Raw genomic sequence first — 19,086 nt, forward strand, 5'->3', positions numbered from 1 at the left:
ATCTTTGCTCAAAAAGATAGCATTTAATAAGTTATGCTGATGATACTGGGCCGCATTCTTTCTGCCTTTAGTGAATCAATTTTTGGTTGTGTGCCAGTTTTTGGCTGCTCTAGATAGTCTGACACAGTATGCCACTCTAGCATCTATCTTAAACAATCAAAGAGTCATGGAGAGGTCTATGTGTGTACTGTTTGTGGGATTTTGTGTTAAGTTCATAATAATAAACCCCCTGTGGTCTTTGCCAAACTTATAAGGTGTTAATTGTCCCCTTCTCCTTGTAATTAAGGGAGGGAAATATGTATGGAAAGACAAACTGTGTAAACACTAATTTAGTAAATTGAGACATCCTGGTAAAGCATAATCTGAAGCAACAACAGATGACTGCACAGCTGCATCACCTGTCTGTTGCTTTATGTGCTTTGGCATTTCTATTTACACCCATAATGTGATCGACTGACCAAATAATGAGGGATCATTTTTGTATGCATTTCCACCCACACAAATCAAAAGAATGTGAAATAGTAGCATACTGTCCCTTAAAGTCAACTGTTTGACAAGCATCCACTAATGGACTTCAAACCTGTGTGTAGACTGTGTACAGATCAGTCAAACTAGTTAGATTGATCATTGTGTTTCATATGCTCAGACAATTACACATTGTTTAACTACCATTCATCAATACATGTTTCCAATATTTCAATTAGGCATGCTTGTTCTATTGCAAGCACAGTAAAATTATTTTCAGTAACTTAGTTCTCATCTAAAAATATGATGGTGTAATAATTCCTGATAAAATCAATGAGTATATCAAAGAGACCAAGTGACAATTCACCTCGGGTGGGCTCATATAGCCAGTTCCATTTTGGATCCAAAGAAAACTGGCAGCGTATACAAACGTTATAACTCAGCGCACACAGTTGTTTACAAAACTGACTGAACCTGATGGACTCCCTCACACATTGTTAAAGTAGGAAGTTGTGGCATTGTTGATAACTTGAGAAAGACAATGCTCAGCCTCAGCCTACCACCATTGTTACCCCATATTAGATTCTGTGTCCTGTAGCGGTGCAACAGCAATCTCGCCTTCAGCTAACATTAAGTGCATTTTATTTCCACAGTGTTGTTTTTACTTTAGCTTCTTTCCTTAAGATTATTTTGGGCTTTTCCGCCTTTAATTTGACAGTACAGCTAGGTGAGAAAGGGGAGAGAGAGGGGGAAGACATGCAGGAAATCGTCTTCGAACCCTGGACCTCTGCGTCAAGGCATAAACCTCTCAGTACATGTGCGCCTGCTCTACCACTGAGCCAACCCGGCCACCACTTCTACAGCTTCTGAAGCTGTAACACAGCCCATCAAGGAGGACCAAACACAGTTTCCCCTTGCAGAAAAAGGAAGATGAGTCAGGACAGGGTTAATTTATGTCACAGAGCAGGGTTATTGAATGTACTTGTACCTCAGAGATGTCTTAATTCCCCACAAAACGAACTACCTAAAAAGATTTGATAAAGGAATTTAAAGGATTCAGATTTAATAAGCGATTCTGAACTGGATTCCCTATATTTCTCTATCCAAACATCTCCTTTCCTCTAGTGGTACCTACGCAGATACTGTTTTTGCTGCCACATTTCAATGAAGGTGAAAAGAATTTCATTATTGTTACAACACTGAAAGATGATATTTAAAAGGTTCAATAGCAACGTGTCTTACAAGAATGTCCCTATAACTGTTGATCTCCAAAGACCTCACTTTGACTAGTTTTCATTGAAAAAATTGTCTCTATAAAATGTATTTATTGCCTGTACAAATATTCACTTGTCTGGAGGTAACTGACCAAGTGGGGCATGTTTGTTTTGTGAATCAAGGTGCAGGGTCGTGCTGTCTCACAAGCCCACAATGTGAGCTCACAGGACATGCTTACTTAGCTGTGACAAACAGGTACTTGGTAATTTCATGACCCAAGGTGCAGATGCAGCAGAGGCACAGCGGGGGCACATATGTGAAATGGGTTAAATTAGGAAGAATTAATTGTAGGTGTGTTGTTGGCAACAGTCATAGCCAATCAAATCAGCTAATCTTAGTTTCTTTAAAAGCAGTGTGTTCCACGTCATGGCACACTGAGCGATGTATAATGGAGAGGAGAATCCAGGCCAAGTTCACCCAAGAGGAAACCAATGTTTTGTTTTGGAGGTCACCAAAAAACATTTAAAGAACCAGTTTGTTGTGGTGTTGATCTGAACAAGCACAAAAATAGGGCATACTATGAAGCCATTGACTGAGGTGTTGAGGATCATATGAACAACAAAAATTAGCTTCTTAGCAAAATGTTCATCTGTATATCTTGATGTTACATTTAGGCTGCTATTGGAAATAAAGCTCCAGTTTCATATATTTTCTCCTTGGCAACTCTTTTGTGGCAGCTCCACGTAACTTATAGCCCTCCTGTATGGTGATTTTCTGATAGCTCATTGCAAATGGAAACCAAAACTAGCCTGTTCACTTGTATGCTACATAGATGTCAAAAAATACTAAATGTTTTTATAGGAAACAGATGTATTTCACAGACATTGGGTGATTATGTAAACTGCCGGTAAAGCAAAATAACTTCGCCATTCAGCACATCAGGAAAAAAGAATAGGGAAATGTAGGGTTTCTCTACAATCAAACACATTTTCCCGTTTTTATAAATGTCACCATTTTACTCTTGACCACTAAGTGGATCCACCAGAGCAGCTGGTGTTAAATATTTTGCCAAAATGTATCGTGGGAGAACGTTATCTCTCCATCTCCCTCCTTCTTCTCTCTGTCTTGTTGAGTGGAGTGTAGGTGCAGCAGGGCAGTCAGTCGTTTTCAGTGTGATGACACAGGTGGCAGCTGCAACATTATCATCAGGCCTCCCAGATATCTGAAGGGAAATCTATGTATTTATTTTAGTACTTTGCTCTTCATCCTTCATTTTTTAATTTCAGTTTTTCTCCCGCAGCTCTCCTGGGCTGTCACACAGAACAATATGAGTAACTGGGAAAGCAGCTTATCAGCTGTGCCAACTGACAGGAGTGTAGTTGTGTGTGTGTGTGTGTGTGTGTGTGTGTGTGTGTGTGTGTGTGTGTGTGTATATATGCTTTCGTAATAAGGCAGGCAATTAAACAAGCATGCATGTGTGTGTACTTGCTGCAATATGAGCACATAATTGCATGGGGGTGTATGAATATTTGTAATCAGTAACACAGACCGAGAAAAATACTTTTGGCTCCCATCAGCTTCATGCTCCATCAGTGCTCACCACTGTGTCACAAACCACACTGCTATTTCAAACACACACACACACACACACACACACACACACACACACACACACACACACACACACACAAACAGAAAACATCATGTACATCTAGATGTACACATCTTTGGGAATACAGTGTTCTTAACCCCCCCAACAAAGCACAAGTAGACTTTTTTTTAATTTCACAATTACTGTTTTCCATCAGATGGTTTATAGATTTTGACGTTTCCGACCGCACTTGAAGGCAGCTTATTTCACAGGAGAGAAAGAAAAGAGACGAGCGAAACATAGCGAGTGCTTTGTTGTCGCAGGAAACATTCAGCTATTACACAAACTCCCGGGCAGTTCAGTGCTTGTGTTTCATTTTTGACCCTCATAGTGTTTTAAAACTTTCTTCTGGCAGTGATAAAGGCAGTGATCGCCGGTTACATGATTGGCCTCCGCAGTGTGACGTTGGGTTGCGTTTCTCCAAAAGTTGAGTCAGTCTCAACTTTTCGCTGCAGGCCCGCTGCATTTTTTTGAGTGTCCCCCCCTGCGGCAACCCCCGCCGCAGTCTCAACGCACTACCCCCATTCAAAATGAATGGAAAGACCTGCGTTTTTGCCGGACCGTCGGACGGCCGACGAGGGCTGTGTGAACGCAGCCTTAGACTCATATTTGTTTGGCCACAACATCTTATTGTTGATCACATGAAAACTAGCAAGTAAATTAATAAGAAAACAATCCCTTTACTTACTTCTTCTCAAATATCAGCATCCCAATGAGCCTGTTGTCAGAGGCATTTTGGACATTTGAAAGCAACTATAACTTTAAACACTTGGCCTATTTTATATAAACTATATATATTAGTGCTGTCAATCAATTAAAAAAATGTAATCAAGTTAATCACAGTTATGGGCTGTGATTAATTGCTAATTTAAAATACTAAGATATTGTAAGCATGCAGTGTTGAAATAAATAAATGCATGACAAACAAATTCTTCAGTTTTATTATCTCAACCATTAATATTTATTAAACAAGTGTTCAATAACAATCTTAATTTGTTGAGGCATCCATATGAACTGCAGACATATTTAGCAGTAACCAACAACTGTTACAAAGTTGCGGTCCTTGAGAATTTTCTTATGTGGAACTGGAAAGATGAGAGTGCATTTTTGGATGGTGACAGTGAGTCTAAATAAAATAACATGTTTAGATTTAGACCACAGATAACAGATGGAGAGGCATGGAATAGCCAGGGTTTAAAAGTTTAGAGAAGTTACAGAGAAGTGGAATAAAATGTTCAGGTATGCAAAAGTCAATGATAAATGGGCATGCAGCAGGCAATTTAGGGGTTACAGTGGAAGCCTTGGGCATAGAGTGGGACAGGACAGCTTTCTCGCCCCCGCAGCCTAGAGGGTGAGACTGGTGGAAGAAGGAGAAGCCAGCCAACAGTGGTAGCCTGATTAATGTGGAATAATCCCAGGTATACTGCCAGATCTCAGCTAAACAAGGAACGTCAAGCCAAGGGAATGTACACTGACAAGAGTCCAACTCTTGGTGTGGCCAGAGTTCCTTATTGTGAGGATAACCCTCCATAAACAATACTGTTTACACAATGTAAGGTTAGGATAGAAGTTGTAGCGTCAGTTTAAGGTATTAAGTGAACACTGGTGACATTCCTGAAATGTAGTATGAGTGGAAGGTTAGCACTGATGGAGCAGTACATTAATCTAGAGGAATAGAAACGCTGTGAGCAGTAGTGACAGGAACATATTAGGCAGAGAGTAATGCTGAGGATAGATCACAGCTTCTTCAATAATTAGACAGCACCAGTGGGGACCATGTTGACACCTGGGGGAGCCAGGTGCAGCAGTAATCAATCCAGTTACAGTTGAAGTGCACAAGGAGGGGTTAGCCTCATGTGCTAGTGTGGAGCTCAAATCAGGTGGAGTTTTTGTTTGCAGCATACCTGGTAAAACATCTCTCTACTCATTAACTAAAGCACTAAACCTGCGCAGGGTCACGGGGGGGTGGATTGTCTGGGTTAGAGCAAGGTCAGTTACACCTGATCTGGGTGCCAATATATCACGGGGCTAACACACGTTGACAGACAAACACATTCACACCTACAGGCCATGTAGAGTTTCCAATTTCCCTGACCTGCATGTCTTTGGATAGGAAAGCAGATTAGACAGAATTTGTATGGCAGCTCTCTCCTGTTTTGCATTTTGCATATCCTTAATTGTAAATGGTTATATCAAATTGTATAACTAAACATAGATTAAGGATCCAAGAATGGATATGGGGATGTTTCTCCATTTTTGTTAATTGAATCAGCTGTTGAGTCGAATATTGGATTGCAATACTAGGCAGTTTTATGTTCAGGGTGACATGGATACATAGATTTCTGAAGCTTAATGGGTAATTGTTTTTTGGATAATTACGTTTCTATGACTTAAATTAGGCGTTAAATCAGGCGGACAATCCCATTGAGCCAAAATGAGAAGCAGCACATGACAACCATTTATATACACTTTAGAAATTGAAGTTGCATTAGTGGTTGGCATACAGTACACATGCTGAGCTTTTAGGGAAGGTCAGAATAAAGGTTACATTGTGACTGATATTATAGCAGAGTTTCATTGGGAAATGAAGCCTCTTTCTTTGTATACCAATGGGACCCTTTAAAATTGATGTTGTTGACACATTAGTTGCTCCTAGAGTAGTTCATGTACCTCCCTGCCATGTAGCTTTCCATTGAAGTGACTCCAACAGTTTCTCTTACTTACTACTTACTACTTCCATTCGACATCTACTCTAGCTTTCTAATTATCTGTCTCTTTTATCTTTCTAACTTTGGGTCTGTGCTGTCACCTTTCACACTCACTTTGTCCCCCGTTGTTTCCCTCATCCATCTGACTGTCTTTTTGCTGTCTTCTCCTCGTCTCTTCCTTTGTTGTTTTACCTCACTGTTACCTTTGTCACCCCCTCCCTTTTATTTCTTTGACCCGCTCTCTCCTTGTTAGTTATTTGTCATTTCTCTCTCTCTTATCTCCCACTTACTTTCACCTTTTTCTTCTCTCATTTCTTATTTTTTTCCTCTGCTACCACTACTCTCCTTTATTTAACTTCACTCTCTGCCTCCCATCTCTCCCATCCTCTCTCATTTTCTTATCCTCATCGTTACTTGTTTACTCACCTTTCTTTTTTCATCCCCCTCCACTTACTTGTGGTTTTGGGCAATGTTCACCAAGCATATTGGCACAGGCTGGTGGTCGATGAGTTTTGCCATGATTGCACACACGCACACACAGACACATGCGTATGTTCGTGCACACACAGACCTGTTGGGGATGGTGGTTGATGAGCAATGCCAGACCTCAGCAGCTATGCCCATCAGAGCTGCTCAAGAAAGCTCATTAGGCCTCCTGGCCACAGCATGGTACTGGCTTCTATACTTGTCAGTCTGCCTTTTTCACTCTGGGAGGAATTGAAGTCCATGCAGGGGCCATACGCTTTCCAACATCGACAATCATAAGTAGTGACTAGGAATCCCTGATCAGACCCGAGTTCAGCAACTCCAGTCTTAGGCGGTGATCACTTGGGCCCCTCAAAACTGAGGTGAACTGCGATGTTGCTACCGCCTCCAGCAGCTGTGATCAAGGTCTGACTGAGACGTCAGTGAGAGGCATCCTGCTGTTGCTAGGCAACATATAATTAGCTGTAAATCAGTTGTGTGCCTGTAAGACACACACACAGTATCAACAGCAGTCAAAAAAACAAATCTAAAATGTTGCTGAAACTCCAAATGCCCCACTAGTGTTCCTTTATGCTGTCTTTGATGGTATCAAGTACCTCCAGGTGGTCAGCAACAAGAACTACTTGGCTTTTCTCCTTTGTTTTGTTGTTGACAGTTAAGTTGGCTAAAATCATTATTGGCTTAATTCTTCTTGTCCATAAGTGTCTTGGTCAATAATGTTGGCATCAATATTTCTAGTTGCTTTGAAAGGGACAATGGTGACTGGCTGCTCTAAAAGTCACTAAAAATCGTTCAGAGGACGTGGTGGACTAATTTGCATTATGATTATACACTATTTGCCACACCGATCCGGCTCTCCCCAGGTGCTTAGCAGAGGACAGGGCTGCACTGTGTGTATTATGTGCTTTAAATCTGAATTCTTTGGACCAGACAAGAAAGACAAAATTATGTTTTTGTGCACCAACATCAAAACATCAAAGCTATTGTGAGATCTGGAATATCACAGAGGCATCAAGTTAGCAGCAATGGTTAATGTGCCCCTTAAGTAACTGCAGTAACCTTTACCAGTTCAAGTAGCGTCTTCATGCCACTCCCAAGTGTGTGTTTAAACATGTGGGAGTGCATGTGATGGTTTATGTGCTTCATGTATGGTTATAAGATTTGCAACTTTTCCCCCAGGCTATTGCTGTAAATAAGTTTGTTTTCTTTTCCGAATTTCTTTGCAGTGAAATCGGCAGGAGATTACTCAGTCAAAATACATTGTAATGTATTCAGGCCTTCAGCCACATTGATATGCAGTGGAGATGCCCTGGCTGAGGTATTGTAAGTCTAAATATTTATCGTGTTACAAACACACACACAACCCTGTTTGTACTTGTGGGTTGCAGTAGGTTACTGTGTTTGGCTGCAATTGCTCAATATAACATCAGCCTAATGTCGATAATTTTGCAGTAGTGCAGTGACAGGATTGAACATTGGGAGCATTGGGAGCCTACTAGCTGTGCAGTGCATCACATTAGTGTCCTGCCTCTCAGTGTGTGCATTTAGCAGAAAGGTCCAGGAAGTCACATCCAGCCAGCTGGTTGGCAGTTTGCTGCAGTGTGGGCTGGATTGACAGCTGGAGCGACGTAAACTCAACTTTGGTCCTCTCCATCTCTCTTCATCATCTCAGCTCTAACCCCTAACTGTCACCACACTCCCACTCCCCCCCCCCCTCTCTCCCTCTCTCTCTCTCTCTCTCTCTGTATGGTCTCCAGACTGCAGTAGCGTACCATCAATTCTCCAGCTGTCAGGGTCTATTCAGCCCTTCTTGCCGCTGGCATTCTTAAGCACCAAGTTACATAATGAAGAAAGAGTGAAAAGGGGACAAAAGGAAGGACAGAGTGGTGGAGAAGGTGAAAGATGAGAAAAGAAAGGAGGTCAAGGGGGGGGGGGGGGGAGAGGGAAAAAAGGGAAGGAAAGAACACTGAGACAGACGGAGAAGGGGAGCAGACTTGGTGGCTTTGTTTATGCTTGCTGGACTTCCTGGACAACACATTCAGCTCATTTTGTAAAGGGTCCTGATCAGGCTGTCAGAGATCAACCTGTCTTTACTGTTAATATAGGTAACCTCCAAAGTTCAAATGCCCCCACAGTTAAAAGCATTTATCCTGTTAGCATTCAGTAAAAGGACAATTACAAGGACTAAGCACACATCGGCAAACGATATAAGCCTATTAAATGTACATTAAAACTAAGACAATGTCCATTTCAACAACCAGGCCGTCCCCATATTTGGCAATTATTTAAAAAAATCTATGAAGTTCCTTCTTTTGTCTCATTCTTGTTTCTGTGTCCTTTCCTGCACTTCCTGCCCAGTCTAGTAATTCACTGTATTAATTCTGACCCCTAACGTTATTTACTTGTTTTGTCCTGTCCTATCCTGTTCTTACTTTGGTATCAGTAATCCTGATCTGTTGCAGCTTTCTAGATAATATAATATAAGTTACATTTCACATAAAAATCAGAGAGATAGGTCAGGTGGAGAGTGAGACAGCGGTTAGAAAATTGGGAAAGCCGTATAGGGAAATAGTGAGGCGAGGCAGGTAATAGAGGGGAGATGAAGATGGAAGACTACGACAAAGTCAAGATGGAGAGACGGAGGGGAAAGCAAGGATGCTGCTACAGGCTGTACAAGAGACTCACTTCCTACGGGGGTTGTGTATTGATGAAAACCTTCAAGTTCAAAGTAAAGGTATATTATGGCCTTGAGGCACCAGACTCAGGCTGTAGTTTCACCCCTTGTTTGATTGTTTATTGCAGGTTTATCACAAAGTGCCTTCAGTCGATGCGGGAGACTCTGCTGTACAAACCTTGTCTGTGAATATTCAATGATACTGTCCAGGCAAGAGCTAAGGAAATGAAAGTTTTTAATTTACTGTACAGCACTTGTAGCGCTTCAGAAAGTTTTTTGTTTTAAGGCTTCTTCAAATGATCTTGACAGTCTACTGCCTCAGAACTTAAGAATACTTATTTGTCTTTGGAGTCTGTGTCCTGGGTTTTTGCACCTTACCAACAAATATGAATGAGACTGTCTGTTAAGATAAAGGTAGACAGAAAGAGGTGGGATGGTTTGGGCTCAAACACCACGGTTGGAAAATGTATTTGATTATAGTCTAAATAGGATTTTAGAGAACCATCTGTGTGGGTGTACTGCATTGTTATTGTATCCGAACTGAACACCCCGGTGTTTCACACTTTCAAAGAACCACAGGATTACTTTGTTCACAGAGTATGTGGGTGTCAAAGAATATAAAGAATTCACATTTACAAACTTTTACCTCTCCAATGTCACTGTGAAGAGTTGGAAACTTGGGGTCCAATGCATTTCAGCCCCATAAAATTAGGTGTGTGGGTGCAGGGATACTAAGCCATGGTGTGTGATTGATTGCAGTTACAGTAGGAGTACTCTGCTTACATTGGGCCTGTGTTACACCTTGCTACAGTCTGTTCTGTTCTCAATAATTAGTTTGTTTTAGTTTCTTTTAGAGGAAGACAAGTGGGGGAATAAATCTGCCACCCTCTATTATTTCCCAGTATAAAAATTACTAAGACGGGCAATAGCAAATGTTGTATAGGGATGTTTTAGGGTTTTAAGGAGCTCTTTTATGCAAACTTGTCCATTACCACATTGCTGTGTTCTTCACTGCTCAATAAAAACTAAGGTTGCAGGAGAGGGCCCCCTTAAATCACTCTGATTTACCTAGGTCTATGGTCTACGTGTGTGTGTGTGTGTGTGTGTGTGTGTGTGTGTGTATTTTTAGGACTGTGTGTGTAAAAGAGACTCCAGAGTGTTTGCACACACACAGGCCGTTATGTCACAGAAGAGGAGGCAGCCTGCTTGCCGCAGAGCGTGTACTTGAGAAAGGACACCTGAGTTTGTAAATCAGACCTACTCTCTTTCGGTCTGCGCCTTGCTGTCTGTTCTATTGTTGTTCTCATTTTTCTTTATCTTTGTGTTTAATCACCTTCTCACCAGTTTCTCATTCTTTATCTCCTATCTTCTCATTTTTTTATGCATTTGTTAAGTCTTCTCTTTCATTGTGCTTGACCTTTTTTCTTTCTCTTGTCTGTCTGCCCTTATTATGCACTTGCATACGCCGCCCCAGCTTTACCCCAGTTTTTAGTTGCATTTGATTTATTGTATTTGATTCTTTTTTTCTTTCTTCCAAACTTGAATCAGCAATGCCCCTTTGATACAGAGCATATGTTTCTACAACCAACTCTTTGTACTGTGCCTGGTAATTGCTTCTTTCAAAGTTTTCTGCCAATTTGTATCTAACTGTTCTCGCCTTACCTTTTGTTGTTTTCTCAAATATCTGAGGGTGGAAAAACACCACAGAATGCTTTATAAGATTAGAGATTCAGCCCTGATTAAGCTGTGTCACATAAACCTGCACCACCATAGTGGATATTCAACACTGTGGCAATACCCTTGTGTTTTCTCACAGCACCCCTATGTAGGAAATTTGGCTGGAATGAAAATTCTCACTCTTCCTAATTAGATCAAGCAATCTGCAAGAAGTCATGTAGTGTTTATCCGCCCATTAGAGCCTATTAGAAAGCAGAGATGCACTCCCCGAGCTCTTTAAGTAAGCTGTATAGACAACGACACACTGTTTGATGTTTTGGCAGAGCTCTGTGGTGTGATTTTATTTATTTTTTATTTTTAGGACATGACAGGACATAGAGACTGAGCTTTTAAAGATTGTTTGGCTGTTAAAGCCATATCAGTGATGAAATGAACATGTCAGGAACTGTTCCTGTGTACTATAGGTTGGGAAATACAAGCCTCAGCGACATGCAGCATGGACAGATTAAGATTTTAACAAAGGTAATGTATGTCTAGTCAGCATTTGAACTGGTTTACAAGATTGTGTAAGCCATAAAAGATAAAAAAAACAAACAACCAACAAGAAATTCCCTCTACTTTATCTTTAAAGTAAGACGATAAAAGAAAATCGTTTTATTTCCTAATCATGAATATCAGTATCAACAACTGAGCAAAGCAAGGTTGAACCGGTTCACTTGTTTTTTCTACTGTTTTCAGGACATTGTTTACTTATCATATTTACCCCATCCTGTACTCCATACCGCAGACTAAATTAAAGCCCAGCACAGTCACAGCTAAATCCTCATAGAATCCTTTTCATACTTTAATACAAATGTGAAAAAAAAGTTAGAAATAGCACAATAAGATATTAAAAGTCTGGTGGTGTTCAGGGGCTGGAAACCTTCACAACTGACAGCATTTTTCAACTGCATAGTAAAGTTAGTACTACTCTCTTTATACTGCATGAAAATAACATTTTCACACACTTTATAGTTGTGTTGACAACTGTCAGCCATCGGCGATGGACAATGCCATAGTCCATCGGCCCAACCCAACCGTCTCACTCCCTCTTCCTCTCCTTGCAGTTCTCGGACACATAGAACTGAGCATCCAGTAACTACTATTTTGCTTTTGTTTTATTTTTTGCTGTGATAGCGAAACGTTACCTGCGGAAACACTGAGTGTTTTTGCAACTTCAGCGTAGAGAATTGTGACGTTTATTGCAATTTCAGCAGTATCTGCTGTTGTATGGTGCGTTCAAGTTGATATGGGAAGTTGGAATTTCCGAGTTCGCCCCCTGAGGTCAGATTTCCCACCAACCCCGACATCACTATCCTACATGGCTGCAACGCATATCGGTATGAAGGCAAGTGAAATAATTTAGATTAAGATTAGATTAAGAACCTGACTACATGTAGGTTCTATTGAGTTATTGAGGGATCAGCAGTTAGGTATCTCTAGTACAAAACAACTAACTCCCAATTTCAGGGTTTTGTTTTATCTTTAAGTGCTTTTGACACAGTTATACATCACAGCTAACATTTCTGTGTCCAATGAGCATAATTGGTAACACACACAGAGCTTCTTTTTATGATCACCCCACTTTCTCTCTCCCTTCCCCTCTTTAATTTGATTTCATGTTGACAGTTTAATTGGCTTAGCATTGCCACTGTTATACTGTACTTACTCAGTAAGCTGTGTTCTGGCTAATTATATTTCTACCTCTCACACCAAATTTCTGTCGTCAGCCTCGACCCAGTAATTACGTTTACTTTTATGTTTAACTTTTAACATGAATTTGCATGCACAAACACGTGATCACATTCATACACATAAAGGCACAAATGCATGCCGACACCCATGTTGCATACAGTATGTGCACATATACAATAACATAGACACATACTCATACATAAGCACAGCACAAGAAAACACACAGCCAGCTTATCTTCCCATGAGGTTCAGTGTCAGATGAGATTGTGCTACTTTAGTGATCATTGCACACTTGGTCCCAGTGTGATTTTGGATTTGTGTGTGTGTGTGTGTGTGTGTGTGTGTGTGTGTGTGTGTGTGTGTGTGTGTGTGTGTGTATGAGGGAGAGAGAAAGAGAAAAGGGGGACAGTGATGAGATATGTTGCATAAGGGGTGCAGTGGAGTGTGAAAGAGAACAGGTGGCTCCCGTTTCTGCCATCAAGCTTTATGTGCCATCTTCCCCGTTGTGTGTGTGTGTGTGTGTGTGTGTGTGTGTGTGTGTGTGTGAGGGAAAGAGTGAGATCCCATTGCTTTGTGAGTGGGGATTTGTGCATAGTACCTTGAGTGCACATCTCCGTACATGCATGCTACGTCGTCCTGTTTCTGTATGGGTGTGTGTGTTTCTCTGCATGTGTGTGTCTGTTCTTTAGTGAGCAGGGTTCCGGTTGGTTTAGAAACAATTAGAACAAGCTGCAGGAGCCCAGTGAGATCGTTCTCCAAATGTCACCCAATTAACAATCTATATTGAACACTCAAGTGCTCTCTCTCATGCTGCCTGTCTTCCTGTTTGTCTGTCTTCCTCTCTCTCTCTCTCTCTCTTTCTCTTTCTCTCCCTCTTGTTCTTTTCCCCTTGTTTAGTGAACAGCTCCACATCACACACACACTCAGAAAGCAGAGTAAATGGTAAAGTCTCTTTAACGTGTTTTTTTTTCTGTCTTCCTCTCTCTCAGACCAGTCATCCAGGCCGGTGGTCAGGACTAGGCAGCAGCAGCAGCCTGGCTTCAAGGGACCGAAGGGCAGCGCGGGGTCTGGGGGCAGCACTCGGAGGGGACCTCTGTAACCAGCACCTCCCCCACCACTGTCCACTTCTGCACGGCCGCCCTCCTGCTTCTGAACGACACACTGCCAGGGAGGAGCGCTACTGCCAGGGGATCTTGGCACAGTCCACAGCCCGTGGCCCTGCTCCAAATCTGGCTTCAGGCTCCTCCAACTTGTCCTGTTCCACTTCTGCAGTGTCAGCCCAAGCCTCACTTACCACTCCAGCCCAGCTTCAAGTTTCACAGCCGGGCCTTACTCCAAATCAATGCCCAGGCTCTGGTTCAGCGGCTGATAATCACACCGCAATTCCATCTCTGTCCTCCCGGCAGCCAGAGGGGGTGTCCTCCTCTTCTGAGTCCTTAACTCCAGGAGGAGGAGGTGGAGTGAGTCTGTCAGGTGGGGCAAGGAGAGGAGGAGGAGAGCACCCCACCCCAAGCCATATCCCTCGAGCAGTCGGGGCTAGCGCCTCCTCAAGTCTCCACAGTCTTGCAAGCAGAGGGAGTCCCTCCCCAAGTATCTCATCATCCATCCAAGCCTCACCACCTCCTTTTCCATCCTCATCTTCCTCCTCCTCCTCCACGTTTACAGGTCGTTTAGGACAACCACCTCGAGGCCCTCTGTCTCTGCATAGCTACAGTCGTAAAAATGTCTTCCTCCAACATTCCCTACAGACTGCCGAACTGCAAGCTCTGACGCAGAGAGACAGTTGAGGGCACACAAACATTTACACCATTCATATTGACTTGAGCGACTCTATGTGTGACCTCATAGAAAAACTGCTGCTCCTTTGGTTCAAGTTGCTTGTGATCCATTGTCCCAATTCCCCCTGAATTAATAACCACACGCGCTAACAATCACCCTTGTCCCTCTTTACAATCCAGACCAACCCTTTGCTGACATTTTGTTCTAAGATTTGCTCGCCTAAACACACTCATATGCAAGGCTGTGAGTATGAAAAAGGCACTCACCCGTCTATCAGAACTCCCACGTTTTGTCATGCTGACAGTTTAGATGTGCTTACGCCCACAGACACACAAAGTGCATAGAGATACAACCTGCTATCCATGCACACATACACAGACCTAGTCACACACACTTAGATACGCACTCTCACACAGAGACTTCATCTGTGATATCTCAGCCTCACAATCTGCACAAATAACAGGGCGTTAACCTAAACACAGTGATGAGATATGTATTTGTGTTGTTAAAGATTTTTTATCTATGTATTTGACCATTTTTAAAAGTTAAACCATGTGCTGCTTATTGAACTATGGGACTGACCATAAGCTGAGCTGGTAAGGATATATTCTCACATTGCCAAATCCTACATCAGATCAACTCCTCATTCCTTGAGGTCCGCTGACAGAAGTCCAGATGAAAAGACAAATGTTTAAATGAACATCCACATCCACAACCCTTTTACTGCATGCTTTTTACAATTTAAAGAGAATACAGGTGAGCATTTTGTACTGTAACAAAAGCGGGATCTGGGTGACTTTCAGAGTCTTTTAATAATGTTTCAGTATCAACTCTCACCTCAGTGTTTCAAGAAGAGAATTAAACATACCAAAACCTCTAAGACATGAGCCTGTTGAGTGTTTTAAAAAAACAAAAAGTAAATAATATAAGTACTTTTTGATTAATACTGGACCACTATTTTATAGAAATACAATATTGCAATATTAGCCACATTATATACAAGAGTCCATGTGTATCATGCAATGTTAGATTAGTACAGTACAGAAATGAAGAGTTTCATTCTAAAATTAGATATCTGCCATTTGAATAATTTGGCAATTATAATGACAAAATTACACTTAATAGTAACTAGCTCTACTAAACCTTCTGCTAAAAAAAATCAAAACACATCAGACAATAAGATCGTGCAGAACAAGATTTAAGATTTGGCACAACCAGTATTATGTATTTTTTTCTAAAATGTCAAAAAAAAAAAAAAGTATAAGGTTTTGGAATGAAGCCCTTCAAATCTTCTTTAGAGCTGGGTATTGAACAGAGATACCTACTAGTGCTTTGCTAAATGACAAAATCAATATCCATTTTAAGGATTCAAAAGGAAACATGTTTAAAATAATGGCATTCCAGTTAACTGACACAGTTTTACTGAGGCATCAATTGAGTAAAGTCTGATTCTGTCTAGGGAAGCATGTGATAGAACAAATACTGTACAGAAAGTTGTTTACTTGATCAAATAATGAAAAGAACGAAACAGAAAATATTTTCTATTTGGAAAAGCATTAGCACTGAGTTTTGCACTGATACCCAGTCCTTGTAGCCTAGCCTTCTTTTATCCCTATAATCTCCGATGTGTCGTTATCTTTTGAAAAACGGACCGAACAAGATGGCATTTGGTATAATAAGGCTAGCAGTTATGTTGTTTTTGGATAGTAGGACTCATACCTTTTGAGATTTACATATATTGTAACTGCCATGATCTGCTGAGTTGTATAACATTTTTCACACTTTTGGGACAAAACTTGGTAACAATTTGATAAGTGAGAGAACCCCCCCCCTCTCACATTTTTTAGATCTGTTAACAACTGGACTGCATAACAATCTCTTCAATCTGCACTGTTGAATGTATTTACCCTGTTGAACTGAATAGACTGTGGAACAGCCCTTTTTTCCCACATAGGCTTTGGGGTAAACATAATGTCAACCATAAGGTGGGAGCCTGCGCTGCTGCTAAGTACAGGCCAGAAGTTCAACGCTCCCAGCATCTATAGAAAATGTTAGATTTTGGAGAAGTTGTTGACCTTGTTTGTCTTTAAACAGCACCTGGCTGTGGTGGTGGTGTTGTAATGTACAACTCATGAGGCAAGGACCTGGTAGAGGTGAAGAATAGACTGAAGGAAGACAGTTATGAGCCCACTGGTGGAAACTACAATTCTCCCTCCAGTCTGCTTTACTTGCACACTATTTCCTCTTTCTTATCCCCCTTTTTTCTTCTGTTCTTTTTTTCTGTTTCTTATCTTTCTGTCCTTATTTCTTTCTTCACCCTTTTTTCTGCTTTTTTCCATCTATCCACTACTTATTCCCGATCTCTCCCTATATCTTTCCCTACCTCTATCCCCCAGGAACCCACTCTACTGCATGCAAACTCAGTAGCTCTTTTTGTTTCTGTCCTCTGTTTCAATCAGTTATCTTCCTTCCCCCACTATCATGTCCCAGGTCTCTCCATCTCTCTCCCCTGCTTAGCGTACTTACCCAGAGCTTGTATTGTTCATACAGTGTATCTATAACAACTCTGTTTCAGTGGCTCTCAGTCCTGGGCATTGGGGCCTGATTTGCATTCCAGCTTTCTAATCAGGGAGTCATTTTACACCTGGTAAATGCAATTAACTACCTAGTAGACGGCCAGCAGTAATGTGGCTCCAGAGGATCTGGACTGAGAACTGCAGCTGTAATATGAACTAAACATTCCCTGCTTGGTTTGTTTACATGTGAAGGGTGACAATGCTGTGTCGTTGGCTGACCTCTTAAGTAATACTATTTACATCCCTTGTCAATGCATGCATCATACTATGTGAAATGTCATAAGGGAGTTTTTGGCTCTGTTTGTACTGCCTACTCAGATTTTAATTTGGCAACTGTTTAAAATTGGGAAACCACAAAGATAGGTTGCTGGTTATGAGACATATCATGAAAGGAAAAAAGCCACATCTGAGATGGCGGTTCAACTGTGTCACTGATATCTTATGAAGACATGTATGCTTGTGTAATTGTAAGAATGAACTGATGCTGAATTTCACTGCTGGGAAACAAGGGTCTGCAATCATGAAGTGGGCACACCTCACAAACCTCAATTCTTCATTTAACTTAGCAGCATGTTGTGCATTTAAGACACTACATTTTCTTTTTTGGGAAGTTATTTATTGTTTTCTGCCTTATTTATATTTATTGCTATATAATCAGTTTCCTAAAAGCATCTTGGCACTAACAAATTAATAAAGTGGTCATGAAATAATGTTATTATAATTTTAAGAAATCACATATATACTGTCCTAGCTTTTTAATGTGCTTACTCTAATTATTATTTTCTTTAGGAATTGCTGTAATAATGAAATTGAGCTGTATAATTGTACATAAATTATTATAACTGTTGATGTTCACTGTTCATGAACACAAACACTTTGTGCTCATGTAAATGGCACTTAAGAATAGGGTTCACATACATCGTTTGTTGGCACATAACAGATTAAAACACAACAAAAAAGTGAATTTTTTTTGTTGACAAATGTCAAATGCCACTGGAGGTCTGAGCTATTACCAAATCGTTTCAGGCTCTAGTTACACATCAGAAAACAAATCTGACAAACTTAATACATTCAGAGTTAAACTTAGGCCCCATGATAAATATTTCATGTAAAGGCCAGGTGACTCACTCATAGGTATACTGGGTCGCTGATTTAACTTTTCCCCTCTTTGAAATCCAGCCTTTGCACTATGACTATTTCTGCTTGAGGTGACTTTGAAAGACATGATTTTGCAATCTTTTGCCTAACTGTGCCAGAAAAGTGGATAGTGATCTATTTAAGCTGCTTTTTCAGTACAGGATGAAGTCTGTGTCTTAGTAACTGTTGGGTAGACTCACACTGTGAGCCTTTGACTTATAGCCCACAAATTCATTAGGGATAATCATTCTATACCGTACATGGAGGACAACAAAAAAACTTTCTTCATAGAGTCGTTTTTCACTTTACATGGTCCTTCTGAACATTTTTTTTTTTAAGATTATTTTTTTGGCTTTTCTGCCTTTAATCGATAGGACAGCTAGATGAGAAAGGGGAGAGAGAGGGGGAAGACATGCAGGAAATCATCACAGGTCGGACTCGAACCCTGGACCTCTGCGTCGAGGCATAAGCCTCTCAGTATATGTGCGTCTGCTCTGTTTGATGGGCTTATCTAAGTTCAGAAACCCTTGCAGTGTGTGTTTACCCAAAGTATTTCTCTTCAGATTTTGCCCAACATAGTTTTTTTTGTCACTCAGTTTGTTCACATGAGATTTATTTTATCAAAAGATTTTTGTCCACTGTCTCCTTATTGTTAATATTTAATAAAAATAAAATTGATGAAAACATTTAGTGGAGATTATGATTTGATTATTGATTGTCCATCACTAATGCCTGGCTTTTTGGACGCATTGAAGCAATGAGAATGAATCATGGATTCTGCCACCACCAAAAAAGAGCAGTGGAATATTAAAGCAGTGAATCTATGGGACTGAGGCTCCATCTCTCACGCTGTGTAGATTTCACAAATCTCTAAAGAAAAGAATGAATAAAATCAAAGCATGAAAGTAGAACATACAACAATGCAATGTATAAAGAATCTTAAGGGCCATCAATCTAAAAGCGTGGACTGAGAAAAACTTTACC

At 40.9% G+C, this 19,086-nt stretch overlaps 1 protein-coding gene across 4 annotated transcripts in view; it reads left to right on the forward strand.

Annotated features, from left to right (window-relative positions):
• Positions 1-18,788, forward strand: part of ccser1 (coiled-coil serine-rich protein 1) — a 137,206-nt gene extending 118,418 nt beyond the window's left edge. For 2 of the 4 annotated variants that reach the window (XM_078250902.1, XM_078250903.1), the window contains exon 11: positions 13,600-18,788. In XM_078250902.1, coding sequence (XP_078107028.1) covers positions 13,600-14,397 — 798 coding nt within the window. In that variant the 3' untranslated portion in view covers positions 14,398-18,788. The remainder of the gene's footprint in view (positions 1-13,599) is intronic. The other 2 variants (XM_078250905.1, XM_078250907.1) reach the window with 2 other exon arrangements.
• The last annotated feature ends 298 nt before the right edge of the window (positions 18,789-19,086 follow it).

The sequence above is a fragment of the Sander vitreus genome, chromosome 5 (assembly GCF_031162955.1).
Source record: "Sander vitreus isolate 19-12246 chromosome 5, sanVit1, whole genome shotgun sequence".
Classification (NCBI taxonomy): Eukaryota; Metazoa; Chordata; class Actinopteri; order Perciformes; family Percidae; genus Sander; species Sander vitreus.